The sequence below is a fragment of the Ammodytes marinus genome (assembly GCF_949987685.1).
Source record: "Ammodytes marinus genome assembly, chromosome: 16".
Taxonomy (NCBI): domain Eukaryota; kingdom Metazoa; phylum Chordata; class Actinopteri; order Uranoscopiformes; family Ammodytidae; genus Ammodytes; species Ammodytes marinus.
The window spans coordinates 9,012,764-9,029,506 of NC_137220.1; the positions used below are offsets into that span (position 1 = coordinate 9,012,764).

General features: G+C 41.3%; 2 protein-coding genes across 4 annotated transcripts in view; one reads left to right on the forward strand and one right to left on the reverse strand.

Annotated features, from left to right (window-relative positions):
* Positions 1-13,306, forward strand: part of rhbdf1a (rhomboid 5 homolog 1a) — a 29,215-nt gene extending 15,909 nt beyond the window's left edge. The window contains exons 2-18 of one of the 3 annotated variants that reach the window (XM_080043502.1): positions 2,507-2,651; positions 2,768-2,907; positions 5,262-5,475; positions 5,903-6,109; positions 8,241-8,363; positions 8,499-8,662; positions 9,076-9,327; positions 9,455-9,566; positions 9,693-9,767; positions 9,879-10,040; positions 10,149-10,249; positions 10,334-10,397; positions 10,749-10,843; positions 10,937-11,012; positions 11,316-11,416; positions 11,944-12,097; positions 12,258-13,306. In XM_080043502.1, the coding sequence (XP_079899628.1) occupies positions 2,535-2,651; positions 2,768-2,907; positions 5,262-5,475; positions 5,903-6,109; positions 8,241-8,363; positions 8,499-8,662; positions 9,076-9,327; positions 9,455-9,566; positions 9,693-9,767; positions 9,879-10,040; positions 10,149-10,249; positions 10,334-10,397; positions 10,749-10,843; positions 10,937-11,012; positions 11,316-11,416; positions 11,944-12,097; positions 12,258-12,677 (2,577 nt within the window). In that variant the 5' untranslated portion in view covers positions 2,507-2,534 and the 3' untranslated portion in view covers positions 12,678-13,306. Of the gene's footprint in view, positions 1-2,506; positions 2,652-2,767; positions 2,908-3,451; positions 3,542-5,261; positions 5,476-5,902; positions 6,110-8,240; positions 8,364-8,498; positions 8,663-9,075; positions 9,328-9,454; positions 9,567-9,692; positions 9,768-9,878; positions 10,041-10,148; positions 10,250-10,333; positions 10,398-10,748; positions 10,844-10,936; positions 11,013-11,315; positions 11,417-11,943; positions 12,098-12,257 lie in introns of those variants that run through there. The other 2 variants (XM_080043503.1, XM_080043504.1) reach the window with 2 other exon arrangements.
* A 524-nt stretch (positions 13,307-13,830) lies between these two features.
* Positions 13,831-14,895, reverse strand: aanat2 (arylalkylamine N-acetyltransferase 2; the record flags this gene model as incomplete). The annotated part of the gene is made up of 3 exons (XM_080044174.1): positions 13,831-14,136; positions 14,303-14,457; positions 14,730-14,895. The coding sequence occupies 3 exons, from the start codon at positions 14,893-14,895 to the stop codon at positions 13,831-13,833; spliced, it is 627 nt and encodes a 208-aa protein (XP_079900300.1).
* Positions 14,896-16,743: the final 1,848 nt, after the last annotated feature.

The window sequence follows — 16,743 nt, forward strand, 5'->3', positions numbered from 1 at the left end:
TGTGCCATGGAAACGCACTGAGTGTATCAAGATTTACTGACATATTATGCTAAATTACTTTTATACGTAGCATTGAAGTGTATTTGTCAGTATTTAGAAAACAGATTTTTTTTTGCTGCTGTGTGAGATACAGCTGTTTAGTAAAGGTCAAGCTGTCCAATATTTCAGTCACGCTTCTCACTGTCTGTGGGAGTTAAATCTAGCTGGCAAGTAGACAGCAGGCATAAAGAAGTGATAAGGCTGTAATTGCTTGTAAATGCCAATCACTCAAACGGAGACCACATGCGAGTATAAGGACGAGAAGAGTGGGAGATAGGCAGGGAAAAAAGCCGGCGTAGAAGGAAGTGCAACGCAGGAACAATGAGAGTTCTTTATTTTGCTTCCACTCGTCCCTCTTTCATTATCAGGAGACAGAGCAGCATCAATACAGCATTCAGGGAAAACAGAGAAAGAGTGGGAGGAGAAAAAGCTCTAGCTATCAAACAATCTTTAGCACGGAGGAAAATTAGGTTCCCTTGTTGTCAGCTTTGAGCGCAGTCTCCGTATAGAGTATTCCAATCTGCAACCCTGAAGCCAGTGCCCCCTCCCATCACTGATCAGCTCTTTATCAGGAGCTCTGCTGTGAGAACTAATGGCCAAAGTAATTGAATGGTGTGTGTTCTAGCCCGAAGCAAGAGAGAGGGCGTTGTGCACAAGCAGAAACACTGGTATCAGATTTGAATTTCCCTAATGTATAGAGAACTACTGCTTCACCAGTTGCTCGCTGGTCCATGACAGAGATACAGTGATACATCTTTTCTCAGCGCATTTACGGGGAGATGATTTATCTTTCTTTGGTCATACAAAATACATCTAGTCATGTTGAGACCAATTAAATGGGTTACAGTAGAGCAGCAGAGTTAAGCTAAAAGTGTCCCCTCTGTTTACTGGTCCTCATCCACTCGTCTCTCTATGATTCTCTAGTTTTAAAGTCCAGACAATGTCACTTTAGGTTGAACAACAGTCAGTATACCAGCCTATATAGGGGAACAAGGCCAACACCCTGCAGACTGGCCTCAAATGTTGCTTTTATTGTGTTTTTTTTAGGATCCCCATCACTGCCAATTTACAGACAGCTAACTCTATTCCTCAGGACTAATGAAAGATGAACACTTACTATAACAACTAACGATGCACACAGCTGTTTTAGAAACATCACATCTAGGTTTTCAGCAAACAAAAGCTAATAAATGTCAGCATATGATATGATAACTACACTAGTGTCCTTATTTGAACTGTTGAACAGAGAAATACCTCCAAGCAAGAGCTAGACTATGTTTCAATAGTATCACATTGGTGATGAACCCTGCTGCCCTCAGTCTGAAATATTTCTTTCGGATCTGCTGAGATCCACTGTCAACCCTTCCCATCATCACTAAAACAGAAGCCTGTGGTGTGTTAAAATGCCAATGAAAAGCAGATGTGGCCACCAGAAGCTGTGGCTTTTGTTTCAAGGAGCCAGATCTGTAACAAGAGAGGTGAGGACCTGATCTGTTGTGACTGCTGAAAGCCCAAAACCCCTGATGTGGAGTGTGTGACGATGTCATCTTGTAAGGAATTTTAACTGCATCGGACTCTGAAACATTACTAACTTAAGGAGGGGAAGAGCATTTTTCAAATTCAATTGGTTTTGTAACAGCTGAGGAGACACCCTCTTACACAAGTTGATACATTTGTGCTTTCCATAAAGGCACTCCCTTTGTTTGCAAAATGAAAGATTGCTTTAATCATAAATAAGTCCACAACTATGTACACATACATATTTGTACATATGTATTCATTGGAAGTGAAAATAATGGCTGTGTGTACTGTGAGGGGGTATTGGATTTCAGTTTTCTGTGGGAATGATGGGAATTCAATTAAGAAAATGACAGGAAATGAACCATCAGGCTTAGAGTAGTGAGGTTAGATGGCAGGGCAATAAAATGAGGGTCTGGTGATAACTAGGCTGCAGCTACAGGCAGGCTGTCTGGTGGTGTTTACTGTGTACCTCCCTAAGCCCGCAAGGCTCGTCATGGGAATGCAACACAGTCATTAGTCTCTTATACTGTAGATGTATGCTGGAAGCAGAGCAACTTTTAACCATACATTTGGATTGAGGTAGATTTTAACTGTAGACTTAAAGTATCACCTGTAAGACTGCAAACGTCCTTGCTCTCCAGCACAAATATTCATTGCTTTTTTTACATGGCTAGTCTGTGAACTTTTCTTTTTCTCAGGGATTGGGTAATCAGGTTTAGACTGTTCTTTGTGGTTTCCTTTTTTACCATAGCAAAACTGTATGTGAGAGCCCATGGCTTAATCAAATAAGGGGCCTTAGCACCCTCTTGTGAAACAAGTTTGCGACACAAAATCATTGCTATCATCTTGCTTTTGTCTGCAAGCAATAGCCTTACATTTTAATTACACATTTTAATGGAGTAACATGCAATTCATTAACACCATTCCTACTTGTCTTTCTTTGCAGCTGGCAGGCCTGGGGTGGGACAGAGAACATGGCTGAACCACGGCGGGAGAGCACCAGCAGCCTGCAGAGGAAGAAACCTCCATGGCTCAGACTGGACATTCCCTTGGCTCAAATGTCACTGGACGAGCCTCCCACTTTTGTTCAGGTGTTTTATTCTTACTGATTCCCCTCGTTTTTTGTTTGTTTGTTTTATTGATCCCTTTTTCTCATTTCTTCATGACTTGTGTTCACACTTTTTCCAATGCTTGGTTTCCTGTGTAGCCGGTGAAGAGGCAGGGGTTCCTGCGTAGTATCAGCATGCCAGTGGAGACCTCTCATCTACAGTCCCCACCCCGCGACTTCTTTGACACCCGGCGGCCTGTCTTACAACGCCAGTCATCCATCACTCAGACCATAAAGAGGTGAAGGCAGTTAGCAATACACTGGATTTATACATTGACATTTTAATATCCAGTAAGAAGGTTTAGCATGCCTCAATATAAAGAACCTCTTTTGCAGGGAAGCATGACATTTATTTTATTTTAGTTTTACCTGATAGGCTACACTGTTTGTGTCCATGTTGCACATTATCTAATTAAATGCTTTTTAATATAAGCAGCATGCTTACCGTAAATTAATTGGTTCAATGGGGAATGTTGGCAGCCTGCGTCCTCTTTCTTTCCTTACCTTTTCCTAAATGGCATGTCTGTCTGATTAAGCATTTTGAATTAATCTGCCTGATTATAACTTTCCTAATATTGTGAATCTCAATAAAAATGGCTCCTAACCTAACAGTCTGCTTTGCTCTGTCTGCAATGCATGATGGCTACAGCACTGTCCAGCTGCACTTTTTCCTTCTCACTGCCTGTTGTTGTCTTTTCTCTTTCCTTCTCCTTCCTTCTGTACCTTCTTCTCGACACCTTGTGGCCCCGCTCTGCCTGGGGACAGCAGCAGAAGGGTGCACTTTGAGCGGATTAACACAGTGCCCATTAAGGGGCAGCGGGCTGCTCGCCGCAGCATCAGGAAACACCACTCGCTCTCCAGAACCCTGCTCAGGTACGGCAGGAAGTCCCTCACATAACTGCAAGTGTTATAGGGTCTGGAGTCAGGTGTGTAAACTCACTTATTTACTATGACAACATAAGTGAGGATACTGTATGTATGTTTAGCTTTAAATGTTAATTCTGACGTGATTTTGCACATGTTGCTTGAAAATTTTGAATTTTATTCAGTGTCAGTATTACATTTGAGACACTTGTCACAAGACTCACGCAATTTTTTTGTTTGTCACTCAGTCACAAGCTGTTTCAGCTGTGAGTCATGTCACTGCCACAAAGATTTTATTTTTATTTTTAGATAAGTCATTAGAGGATCCGAAACCAATAGCTTCTGTTTCCTTGGCAACACATCAGGGTTTCTTCTGAGGGGTACTTGCTGGTGAACCAGCGTTTTAAGGCTGACATGCCAGGTCATATGGGTTATATGGTGGGCTCTGATTAGATAAGTCTGGGCCTTGCCATTATTTAACCATACTTAAAGATATTACTATTTCCAAGGGTTTGTACAGCTAGAATTTTAGCTGTACAATCATATCAAAGACATATATTATGAGAGCAGAGGACCAGGCAACCTGCAGAGCTTATTCATTAAAAGGAGTGAGCGGTTCTTATTAGAAATAGCAGAACTTTACTGAACATTTACTCTGCAGCTGGTAATTAGTGTAGGAACAGCTAGCCTGCCTGGACTTTCTCTTTGAAGAATGTTTCCACTTCCACTTCCTGCCCTCGGGGTGTAGTAACATTGTTTGCTCTGGTACTTATTAGGCTTCGACTTCAACAACGTCATGTCATAAATATACATAAAGGTTTGGTTTTGAATTTACCAATGTGGAGAGAGGAGTAGGACTCAATTAATACCCCAGAAATAAATCCTTTATTCTCTCTTAAAGGCCTACTTCACCGGTTTGAATATGAAGGTGTATTGAATTCTGAGATCCTATGTAGTATGAATGTGCAAAAAAAAGTAAAATCGGTTCATCCTAGCCTGAGAAAAGGCAGAAAGAGTGTTACTGTAAAAAAAAACTTACTTTGTAAATATTACTGTGATGTCTTTTACTGTGACATCACAGTAATATTTACAAAGTAAGTTTTTTTTTTAACCCTATATTTCTTTTTCTGTGATGTCACGAGAAAGAGAAATATAGGGTTAAAAAAACACTCTTTCTGCCTTTTCTCAGGCTAGGATGAACCGATTTAAAAAATTATCGCACATTTATACTACATAGGATCTCAGAATTCAATACACCTTCATATTCAAACCGGTGAAGTAGGCCTTTAATTGATTTTGCTGTCTGCTTGTTTCTGTTAATATGAGGGAAATCTTGAGATAGAATTTATTTTTCAGCATCAGGAATCCAGTAGTCCCTCTTACTCTCTTACTTTGAACATGTACACTTTTGTGACTTTCCACCATCAGTGTGTGTATGTGTCAGTGTTCTTTTGCATGGTCTGGACTTAAACATGCCCAGACTTGTTCCCTCTACTGTGCCTATTACTCGTACTATCTAGGGTCACTATTTTACATCCCGGGAAGTACAGTCTTATCAGTCCTTTGCATGTTTGCCGACCCATTCCTCCATGTACAAGGCTTTTCAAATGGGTGCCTTTCAATCTTTAAGTTTCACCTGACAGGATAGCTTTTACCATCTCTCTGAGAGATTAAGCATGTGTGTGAGTTTTGTGATCCAAAACTGAAAAGTCAATGTTTGCGGTATTAGGGGAACAGCGGACTGGTTTGGGGTCAGTAAGGATGGCGATTCCACCCAGAAATGGCAGAGGAAAAGCCTACGCCACTGCAGCATGCGCTATGGAAAGCTGAAACCACAGGTGATCCGGGAGATGGATCTCCCCAGCCAGGACAACATCTCCTTAACCAGCACTGAGACTCCACCTCCTCTCTATGTGCCCAGCTCACAGCATGGCATGCAAAAGGTAAAAAAAAATATATGTGGTGCTTTGTTAAATGCTGTTCTTATTTGAATCCATCTTTAAAAAAACACTTGAGCAGATGGTGGGCAATCATCTGAAAAAGAAACAAATTGGATGCTTGTAAGAGCCTTTAATGTAACAAAACCCAAAATGTAATAACTGGTCGATAATGAAACAGAATGGCGAGCCCAAAACGTAATAGCTTTTTGCCCATATTGTAACAACTTATTGCATTTGGGGTCAGTTATTACATTGTGGAGCGAGCAAAATATGTTTCTCCTAATAGTTTAATAATTTTAATACATTATGGAGTGAGTCAATTATTTATTGATTAAAGCGGTTATTTCTTCAATGTAGAGTGTACTATCATGCACAAACACCTGTTGTGTTTGGCTCTTTTTAACCCCTTGTTAAACCCATTGGACCCCAGATTGTGGACCCACTGGCACGAGGACGAGCCTTCCGTATGGTGGAGGAGGTGGATGGCTACAGCGTGCCTCAGACACCCATCACGCCTGGGGCCACCTCGCTGTGCTCCTTCACCAGCTCCCGCTCAGGTCTCAACCGGCTGCCTCGCCGGCGTAAGAGGGAGTCTGTGGCAAAGATGAGCTTCAGGGCCGCAGCAGCACTGGTCAAGGTGGGTGAGAGAGATGAGATCTAATAATCGGATTACATTTTTACAGTAAATAAACAGGAAAAGAGGTGTACCAAAACACTCATTTTCTGTACTTTATTGGACAGAAGCTTTCTAACTTGCTGTGGTAGAAAGAATACAGCTATGAGTATGTACAGTATACTGTATGACTGAATGAATGAAGAGTTTCTTGTCGTGTCATGCCACACAAGTGGCTCATACCATAGGCATACACAATCCCAATACACCAATCGTAATATTATACATACGGCACTTGATAAACCAACTACATATACAGTCATATGAAAAAGTTTGGGAACCCCTCTCAGCCGGCATTATAATTGACTCTGCTTTCACAAAAAAAATATAAAAGTGGTATGTCTTTAATTTACCAGGAACAGCTAAGTACTGGGATGTTTTCCAAACAAAGATTTTTTGAAAAGCGGTATTTGGTTGTATGAAATAAAATAAAATGTGAAAAACTGGCTGTGCAAAAATGTGGGTAACCTTGTGGTTTTGTTGATTTTAATGCCTGTAACAGCATGTAAAACTGATGACTTTAAACACAAAGTTGGTTGGATTATGTTGTTAAGCCTTGAACCTCATAGAAATGTCTGTTTAATCATGAGAAAATGTATTTTAGGTGCCTAAATGCAAGTTGCACTTCTCTTTGACTCTCTGCTGAAGTGAGACAGAATGGGATCATCACAACTGCTCCCAAAAGATCTGAAAAACAAAGATTGTTTATTGTCATGGTTTAGGGGAAGGCTACAAGAAGCTTTCCCAAAGGTTTCAATTGTCAATTTCGACTGTAGGGAACGTTGTCAGGAAATGGAAGGACACAGGCACAGTGGCAGTTAAACCCAGGCATGGCAGACCAAGAAAAAAACAGGAGCGGCATAGGTGGAGGATTGTGAGAATGGTTGCACACAACCCACAGATCACCTCCAAAGACCTGCAAGAACATCTGGCTGCAGATTGTGTATCTGTACATCGTTCAACAATTCAGTGCAATTTGCACCAAAACATCTGCTTTTTATAAAGACCAAATAACTTAATTTTTGTCTCATCAGTCCAAAGCATTTTCTTCCAATATGAAGCTGGCTTGTCTAAATGAGCTTTTGCATAGTCCATGCAACTGTATCTGTGGCGTGGGCGCAGAAAGGGCTTCCTTCTCATCACCCGGTCATACAGATGTTTTGGTGCAAATTGCACTGAATTGTTGAACCATGTACAGATACACAATCTGCAGCCAGATGTTCTTGCAGGTCTTTGGAGGTGATCTTTGGGTTGTGTGCAACCATTCTCACAATCCGCCGCATATGCCGCTCTTGTACTTTTCTTGGTCTGCTAGACCTGGGTTTAACTGCAACTGTGTCTGTGTCCTTCCATTCCCTGACAACGTTCCTTACAGTAGAAATTGACAATTGAAACCTTTGGGAAAGCTTCTTGTAGCCTTCCCCTAAACCATGACAATGAATAATCTTTGTTTTTAAGATCTTTTGGGAGCAGTTGTGATGATCCCATTCTGTCTCACTTCAGCAGAGAGTCAAAGAGAAGTGCAACTTGCATTTAGGCACCTAAAATACATTTTCTCATGATTAAACAGACATTTCTATGAGGTTCAAGGCTTAACAACATAATCCAACCAACTTTGTGTTTAAATTCATCAGTTTTACATGCTGTTACAGGCATTAAAATCAACAAAACCACAAGGGTACCCATATTTTTGCACAGCCAGTTTTTCACATTTTATTTTATTTCATACAACCAAATACTGCTTTTCAAAAAATCTTTGTTTGGAAAACATCCCAGTACTTAGCTGTTCCTGGTAAATTTAAGACATACCACTTTTATATATTTTTTGTGAAAGCAGAGTCAATTATAATGCCGGCTGAGAGGGGTTCCCAAACTTTTTCATATGATTGTATAGTGACATCTTTCTGTTAGCCCACGCCTTTTCAATGAAGTCATCAATTACATATGTTATATTTTCAAATAGCCAAGCTAAAATATCTGTGTCCTGCATATAATGATTTAATATAATTATTTTACGTAGGCTTTCTCGATTGACCTTCTCAAATCATGGTAAAATAGACAATACAAAATAACCATATATGTGTGTTTTTGTCAGGGGCGCTCATTACGGGAGAGCACTCTGAGACGGGCCCAAAGACGCAGCTTCACCCCCGCCAGCTTCATGGAAGAGGACATGATCGACTTTCCTGATGAACTGGACACATCTTTCTTTGCCAGAGTAAGGAGGGAAAAACAACAATGCTGCTATGCTGTTGTTACTATGTAACCATGTTTATTTTTGATTTAGTAATAAAGCCTATTGCCATTCTTTGCACCTTTACTCACCATTCTATTTCGAATGTGTTCTTTCTAGGATATTCTGATGCAGGAGGAGTTGTCCACGTACGCAGACGAGGTGTTTGAGTCCCCGTCCGAGGCGGCCATGATAGAGGCAGAGACCAGCGGCAATAAGGATGAGCTGGAGCTGACTGGCAGTGCCCTAGATAAGACAGAGCTGGAGAGAAGTCACCTCATGTTGTAAGTTAATGTACTGTGCATAGCCACAGTCTTAGTCATACAAGCTGTACAGTTACCAACATTTAAATAATGATTAACACCCATTTGGACAATGAGATGTTCTGTTCCAACTAAGATGGTCAGCCTGAGTAAACATAAGAAAGAGGGATAAATTAATATTCATTAATATTATTAATCTTATTGGTGACATGGCCAGATGATAACCCTAAACCAGGGGTCCCCAAACTTTTTTGAGTGACGGCAACATGCTTTTGCATTTCTCTGTTTGGGGGCTGTAGTTTGGCGACACCTGTGCCCAAACCCTTAAAATAATTCTATTTAAAAACTCCCAGATAATCGATGATATGATGAAAAAAACGTATACTGTAGATTACTCTTTCACTTCCTTTCCTCTCCTCTGCTAACCCTTCCAGGCCTCTGGAGCGAGGATGGCGTAAAGCCAAAGAAGGAACTCCAGGACCACCAAAGGTGCCCTTGCGTCAGGAGGTGGTGAGTGTTACGGGCCAGCGGCGTGGCCAGCGCATCGTAGTACCTGTCAAGAAGCTTTTTGCCCGGGAGAAGAGGCCTTATGGACTGGGCATGGTAGGGAAGCTCACAAACCGCACCTACCGCAAGCGCATCGACAGCTACGTCAAGAGGCAGATAGACGACATGGATGACCACAGGTACTGCACCTTTACCACATATCTGACTAATGAGCACTTTCTCTCTGCTCCTGTCAATGGATGACACTGATGGATCTTTTTTTTTTGTCTTCTTTTTTTTTAAATACATACTCTCTGTCTCCTCTAGGCCTTTTTTTACATACTGGATCACCTTTGTCCATTTGCTCATCACTATACTGGCTGTATGCATCTATGGAATTGCACCAGTGGGTTTCTCCCAGCATGAGACGGTTGATTCTGTGAGTCGCGGCTCAGTTGTGATGAGCGTCTTTGTTATCACACCTAAATAATAATTTTTTTTAACCTCATTACGATTAATTTCATATTGATTGTACTCTTTATGATTTGGATGTCTTCCAATTTAGGTTTTAAGAAACAAAGGTGTCTATGAAAATGTCAAGTTTGTACAGCAGGAGAACTTTTGGATCGGGCCGAGTTCGGTAAACACTCTTCTCCTGATCATGTTTCATAGATTTAAGAAAATGCAAACAATTGTGTTAATTAAAAATAAAATAAATACTTACTTTAAAAACATTTTTAACCAATGTTAGGAAGATCTGATCCACTTGGGGGCCAAATACTCTCCATGCATGCGGCAGGACAAGCAGGTGCATGATCTCATCAGGGATAAGAGAGCAATCGAACGCAACTCTGCCTGCTGTGTGCGGAACGATCGCTCCGGCTGTCTTCAAACCTCAGAGGAGGAATGCTCGGTCTGTAAAGTTAACCCAGTTCTTATTTGTGTTCCTTGACCTTTATAATATAAACTAAAGATAGAAGCTGCGGGCACTTCTAACCCCCTTCTGCGTATGGTTTTCTAGAGTACTCTTGCTGTGTGGGTAAAGTGGCCAAAGCATTCCAGCACTCCCCAGTTAAATGGTCAAGACAGACAGTATGGCTCTGTGTGCCATCAGGATCCCAGGTGAGGCACATTTTTGCACACTGTACATCAACTAAGACTGGTTGGTAGATATAATATGTTGATGTATTGATTGTCTCATTAAAGGATATGTCTAGAGCCTGCCTCAGTATCACCTCATGAATGGCCCGATGACATCACCAGGTGGCCAGTGAGTACAGTAAAACCCTGTCTGATATCAATACATAAGGAGGGCACTCGGGCAGGTGGAGATAATAGTTCAGGCTGTCTGAGAAGTTCTACCGCCCTCTATTGCGATCACAAAAAAGTAGATAATTGGCCATTGAGTAGTGTTACCAGTAGCATATTTCGCTCTCCTTGCTCAGTCAAATCTAGTGGTAAGAAAAACATCTCAATTATATGTTAATGCTGTATTATCTTCTCTATAAAATACAGTTTAGAGATTTCACATTTTCCACACAATGAAGATTTAAACCTTTAAATAGCTGCTGCTGCTGCTGCAACAAAAGAAATCTGAAGAAAACTGTGCTCTGGCTTTTAGATTTGTACCAGGTACAACACAGGGAACCACACCAACCTGCCTCATATAGACTGTACCATCACTGGCCGACCCTGCTGCATTGGAACCAAAGGGAGGTAAGGAGATACAGTATAATCAGCATTTATCCTGGACTAGTAAGACTCATAATGTATGACTAGTTTATTCATTCCTGAGTGTTTTTTTTTAAGGTGTGAAATCACATCCCGGGAATATTGTGACTTCATGATGGGCTACTTTCACGAGGAGGCTACTCTCTGCTCTCAAGTAAGCCAATCCCGGTTATACACATTTATTTAGACATTTAATAAATAAGAAGTTGCCAAACGTGAACATTTCATTTGGACCTAATATGTTGTTATTTTTAATCTTGTGCACTATTTTGTGTACCTCCTGAATACCAAAATGAAGATTAAGCGAGAGCTAACAAAACATTTCATTGTTGGAAATGTGTGAAGTTTGTCTCTGTTATTTAGCCTTGCCTTGACTTATACTGTATGTTTGTGGTTGGTAGTCAAATTTGACTAATGGACATTCAGTAATACACATGTATGCTTTATTCCTCTCCAGGTGCACTGCATGGATGATGTATGTGGACTGTTGCCTTTCCTCAACCCTGAGATCCCAGATCAATTTTACAGACTCTGGCTCTCACTTTTCCTGCATGCTGGGTGAGTCAGTAGCTGTCAGGATCTTGAAGTAGTTTAGAAAGTTCTAAGATTTCCCTGGCAAAATAAACACACAAGATAGGAAAGGGGATGCCTTTGATAGTTTTCAAGGACAGTGTGTGCACCCAGCGATGAGGATGATTGTGAAGAAAAATGTATCTGGAACTTGGTCATGGTCACATCACAACAAAACAGATGCACGGATAGATAAAGAGAGTTAGGAGAACAAATAACAAATACATAACATTAGAGCCATACATAACATAACAGCACAAAGAGCTGACCTTGATGTTAAGAGGAGCAGTGATTGGTCTTCAGGCTGTCTCTTATCTGCCTGCTTGGTAATTAAACAGAGTGCCCTACCTATGTGAATTCATTAAGCCTCAGTGAGTTAGTCGATCGGGGCTGTTGAGGGTTTTGCTTCTTCTACACAGAGGAATTATCCTCCCAACACGTGCAGCTTTTCTACCCACTTACACACTTACATACTCCATATTTCACACAATGGCACTTCATTTCTGTCCTGATAGGATCCTTCACTGCCTGGTGTCAGTGGCTTTCCAAATGACCATCCTGAGGGACCTGGAGAAGCTGGCAGGCTGGCTGCGCATCTCAATCATTTACATCATCAGTGGCATCACTGGCAACTTGGCTTCAGCCATCTTCCTGCCCTACAGAGCAGAGGTGATCACCGGTGCACAGAATATGCATGAATGAGTTATATGTGTGTCAGAGATTTCCCCGTAGGAGATCACCGTACAATGCAAATAACCACAAATTTAAAGTTTTGTGAACGTGTTTGGTAGATTTAAATCCTCTTCCCCGGTTTTTGTCTCTGTTTTAGGTGGGGCCAGCCGGATCACAGTTTGGGATCCTAGCCTGCCTGTTCGTGGAGTTGTTTCAGAGTTGGCAGATCCTTGCGCAGCCCTGGAGGGCCTTCACCAAACTGCTGTGTGTGGTGCTCTTCCTCTTTGCCTTTGGGCTGCTGCCGTGGATCGACAATTTCGCCCACATCTGTGGCTTCATCTCCGGCTTCTTCCTGTCATTCGCCTTCTTACCATACATCAGCTTTGGGCGCATGGACATGTACCGCAAACGCTGTCAGATCATCATGTTCCTGCTGGTGTTTGTGGGGCTCTTTTCAGGCCTCGTGGTGCTCTTCTATGTCTATCCAATCAAGTGTGACTGGTGCGAGTTGCTCACCTGCATCCCCTTCACGGACAAATTCTGCGAGAAGTACGACCTCAACGCTCACCTTCACTGAAGTCTGGACAGTGTGAGCACAACAGGAAGGCATCAGGTCAAAGGATGGGGACTGACGGATGACATCATCAGCCAGTCTGTCTCTCCACTCGGCCCCTGTTGACTAGGGGACTGTCCCCCTCTCTGTGAACAATGACAATGTACTTGTGTTTTTTTTTACTCTGTCAGTATGAATATCTATGCCACCCATCTTCAGCACTTACTTTAATCACATCCCTGTTCAATGGTCATTGTCACTCCTTTACTGTCCAGTGAAACAAGCGTATGGCACTTCTGAACCTCATTACAAATCACAGATGCCCTCTACATGTGAGGCAGCCACCGCTGGTACTGAGAGAAGGATTATCTCTTTTTACAGTCACACTCCGGAAATAGAGTTTATTATTATTATTGTTATTCAGGCAACCTCGTACAATAGCAGGGACAAACAAAATCAAATATTGATACCTTTGGTGCCTTGTTGATAAATGTACCAACTACTGCCATATTTTTGTTACATTATGTTGAGCACTCAAATGTTTTCTTTTCTTTTTTAATTGCTTCTCAAGAAGTGATGATTGTTTTGAACACGGTAGTGTTTTAGCTACCTGTCTACTCACATGTAACTGAAAACAACAGTAAAAAAAATCTACAAGTAAAAATGGTTTGCGACTTTTTCTCAATTAACAGAAATTAACCGTTGACGATTGTTTTATAGTTTATTCAAATTATACAAACAGCAAGTTAACTCACTTTTACAGTAATGGCAATATGAATTCAACACACATTTTGATATATAACACAGAAAAAAACAACAGTATGTTTAATGAATGAAGATAATGATTCAACTTATTACCAAACCTAATCATTCGTCATGCCTACTTATATTAAGTCAAAACATTCCGTGCTGTCTCAGACTTGATCTCTGATAAATCAAGTAAACAACTAAAAAGCTAATGTCCTTTTTGTTGTTGCATGAATCATCTCTTGGTCCCCCTCTCTCTCCACACAGTGCTCACTCCATGTCCAGTGGGATACTATGAGGGGCCAATGGTGCATACAGCCCTGCACCTCTATCTGTTCATCTGTTGGTTGTCTATTGTCAATTTTGTTTTTACCCTGAGTACATTTTAGAGGTGATTAAGTTGAAGGAGGTTGGAAAAGTTGCTGATGGACTAGCAGCCACTGTTTCGCCTTGCATACGCCTGCCCGCCGAGCGTGTATTCCATCTCTTGGAAATGCATGTTGGAAACAGAGATAGCTGATGGCCCTTTTTCCTTGAAGCCGGCCTTGAGGTAGAAAGGCACTAAGAACTCTTCGCATATCAGCAGGGCGCGGCGAAGGCCCGCAATACAGCGCAGGTACTGCAAGTATCGCCACAAGAGGATGGAGCCCTTGCCTTGCTGGCGACAGTGGCGATGCACTGACAGCACATGGATGTGCACAGTGGGGGTTTTGGAAACATGCTGAGTCAGGGCCTCCTGGATGAAAGAGATTACATTAAAGCGTTAAAGATGTCTTATCATCCGTGAGCAAAAATGGGCACGCATCATGGTCACTTTGTCAAAATGTGGCATTTGCATGGAAAAGCAGGATTGGTCATATTGTATATTGTGTATTATTTACACCCTTTCTATGTTTTCTTACCTGTGAAAGCCTCTCCTTGTCCCAGCCAGTGCCGATGATGAAAGCTACCAGCTGTCCCTCCTCAAACCAGCCCAGAGACAGCTCAGGGCACTGGCTCAGGAAGTTAAGCACTTCCTCCAGGGTAAGTGGACACTCTCCGGACACAGACACAAACGCTGAGGGGTGTGAAAAGAACAAGTTCATTCAGTGGGTCATGGGAGTAATGATGATGCAAACAAGATGAAATAATTTTTTTTTCTTTCAAGTAAAAACTGGCTCTGAGATAATAAAAACCCAAAAGCATTCGAGATAGACTATACTTATTTTTTCCCCCAATGACCAAGGGAAATTTTAGTGTATCCCTTTTTCCAAATACATGCAGTGTCAGTAAAGTTCTTAGCAGAAAATACATAGTTAAAACACACACCAGGTTGGTTTCTTGACTTACCTTCTCTCTCAATCTCAAACACACTGATGGCATCCTGTGGCGTGAGGTTCCTGAACTCACTGGCAGGAAGTGTGTGTCGTCTCTGTCTCAGGGAGCTCACCCTTCTGCCAGGCGACTTCAGAAAGAAGGGCTTGAGGAACGGTGAGCCACTGACCAGCTGTGTCATGATACCTCAGTAATACAAGACAGGAGCTTCTTATTGTTTGTAAGGACTCTTGTAAATACAAGAGTATCCTGCTCTCTTCTTTTCAAGCCTTTTTCAAAATCAATGTTATACTGATGCTGTAGACGGTGCACTCAGTGTTAGTCAAACCCTGCCAAATAAACTGTGTTCTCTGTTGGTCCTACAGCTCTGACTGTCATGTATATACTGACCGTCGTGGCTCTCCTGCTTTCTCCTCCTCCTCCTTTCTGATCTCACTCTGTAAAGTAATCGTCTCAAAGTAGAATAGCTGTCTCTGCACGTGTCTCCAAAGTCTCTCAATCCCCTGCTTTCACGTGCTTGATATGTTTTAAATATCCCAGTTTAGTTCAGAGACAGACAATTCTGTAGTTGCAGCTTTTCCCTGTGATTATTACAGAGAGACATCATTTAGATAAAACTCAGCTCAGGAAGTTGACAGCAAATGAAACTTTCCCACACCTTAATTAAGAAAAATAGTAGTTTTGGATATTCATTGTTGATGATGTGATTTTATGCCAGATCTGATGAGTGAATAACAAATTTAAACAACAGTATTAAAAACAACAACCAAATATTTTCACAGGTGAAATTACAATCCACCTTCCTGGAAGGGCATGCCTTCACAGCAGTCCAGGTGAAAGCAAATGGAAATGGGGCTTCAATTAGGGAAGCAATGTTAAAAAATGAATTTCTTTCTTTTTATGGCAGTTGTATTGCAGATTATATTTTCAGTAGTTCATTAAATAACAAATGGCAAAAAGGGAATTTAAGTACTTGAATCAATATGCAAATATGTTCTAGTTGAATTACCAGCAAGCTCCTGCAAAATGTAGTTAAACCAATCACGTGTAGGCTAGTACACTTCTCCCCAACACTGCTTACTGGACATTAAGGTCTGTGTTTTTTTAAGGGTGGGTGTGAGCGGGGTTGTGATATAAATGTTTTCAGAGATCAAGGCCGTGCGGGCTAATTTAACTATACTGAGTGAGGGGGGGATTTGTGAGGATTTCTGGGGGGATGATTTCATGCCTCAAAGGGGTTTAGCACAAACTAATTAAATGAGAGAGCACTTGCTGTAACTGGTCTAGGTATACATGTTTACCCTTCAAATTCACTATCAACTAGCTATTTAAAGCTTTTAAATTCTCATATTATATAGCCATTTATTTTTATTCATTTATTGTTTATAATGATTGCGTAAATGTTTTATAGTTTAACATAGCATTCTTTGTCCATATATCTTTTCTAGAAGATTTTCTTTCTAAAGCATCTGCATATTATTATTGAACTAGTCTTCTTTGCAGAAAAAAACAGGTGTTGCTCCACAGTCTCCTGCCTTGAGGCTTAGCCCAATATCGTGTAGCTTCAAGCGATCAAACTGTAATTGAGTTGTTTTAAGGATTATTGTTTTACCCCATGCAGCCTTCAGTGCAGTATTGAGGGGTAAGTCTCCCTTGTCATCCACACAGCTGGTCAATCACAAATAGGAGAACATGTTTGTACAGGATATCATCAGATCAGAGGCAAATGCATATATGGTTGTCCAGAGAGATTGAATGACCTTACCTGATCTGTAACTTTGTCAGCCTGTGTGGTCAGTGAAGAGAGCCAGTCCTCTTAAAACCGCCTGATATAGTGTGTGTGTAAACATATATACTTGCAAACATATTTTCTCAGTGTATAATGTTTTTACAGGCAAGCTCGAGGCCACAGTGTAACTGAATCCCCATTAAACATTACACTGGCGTACAGCAGTTGGCCCAGCTGAGCATATAGCAACAGTTAACCAATACTGCAAAGGAATGTCATTATGTTTGAAATCTGAAACAC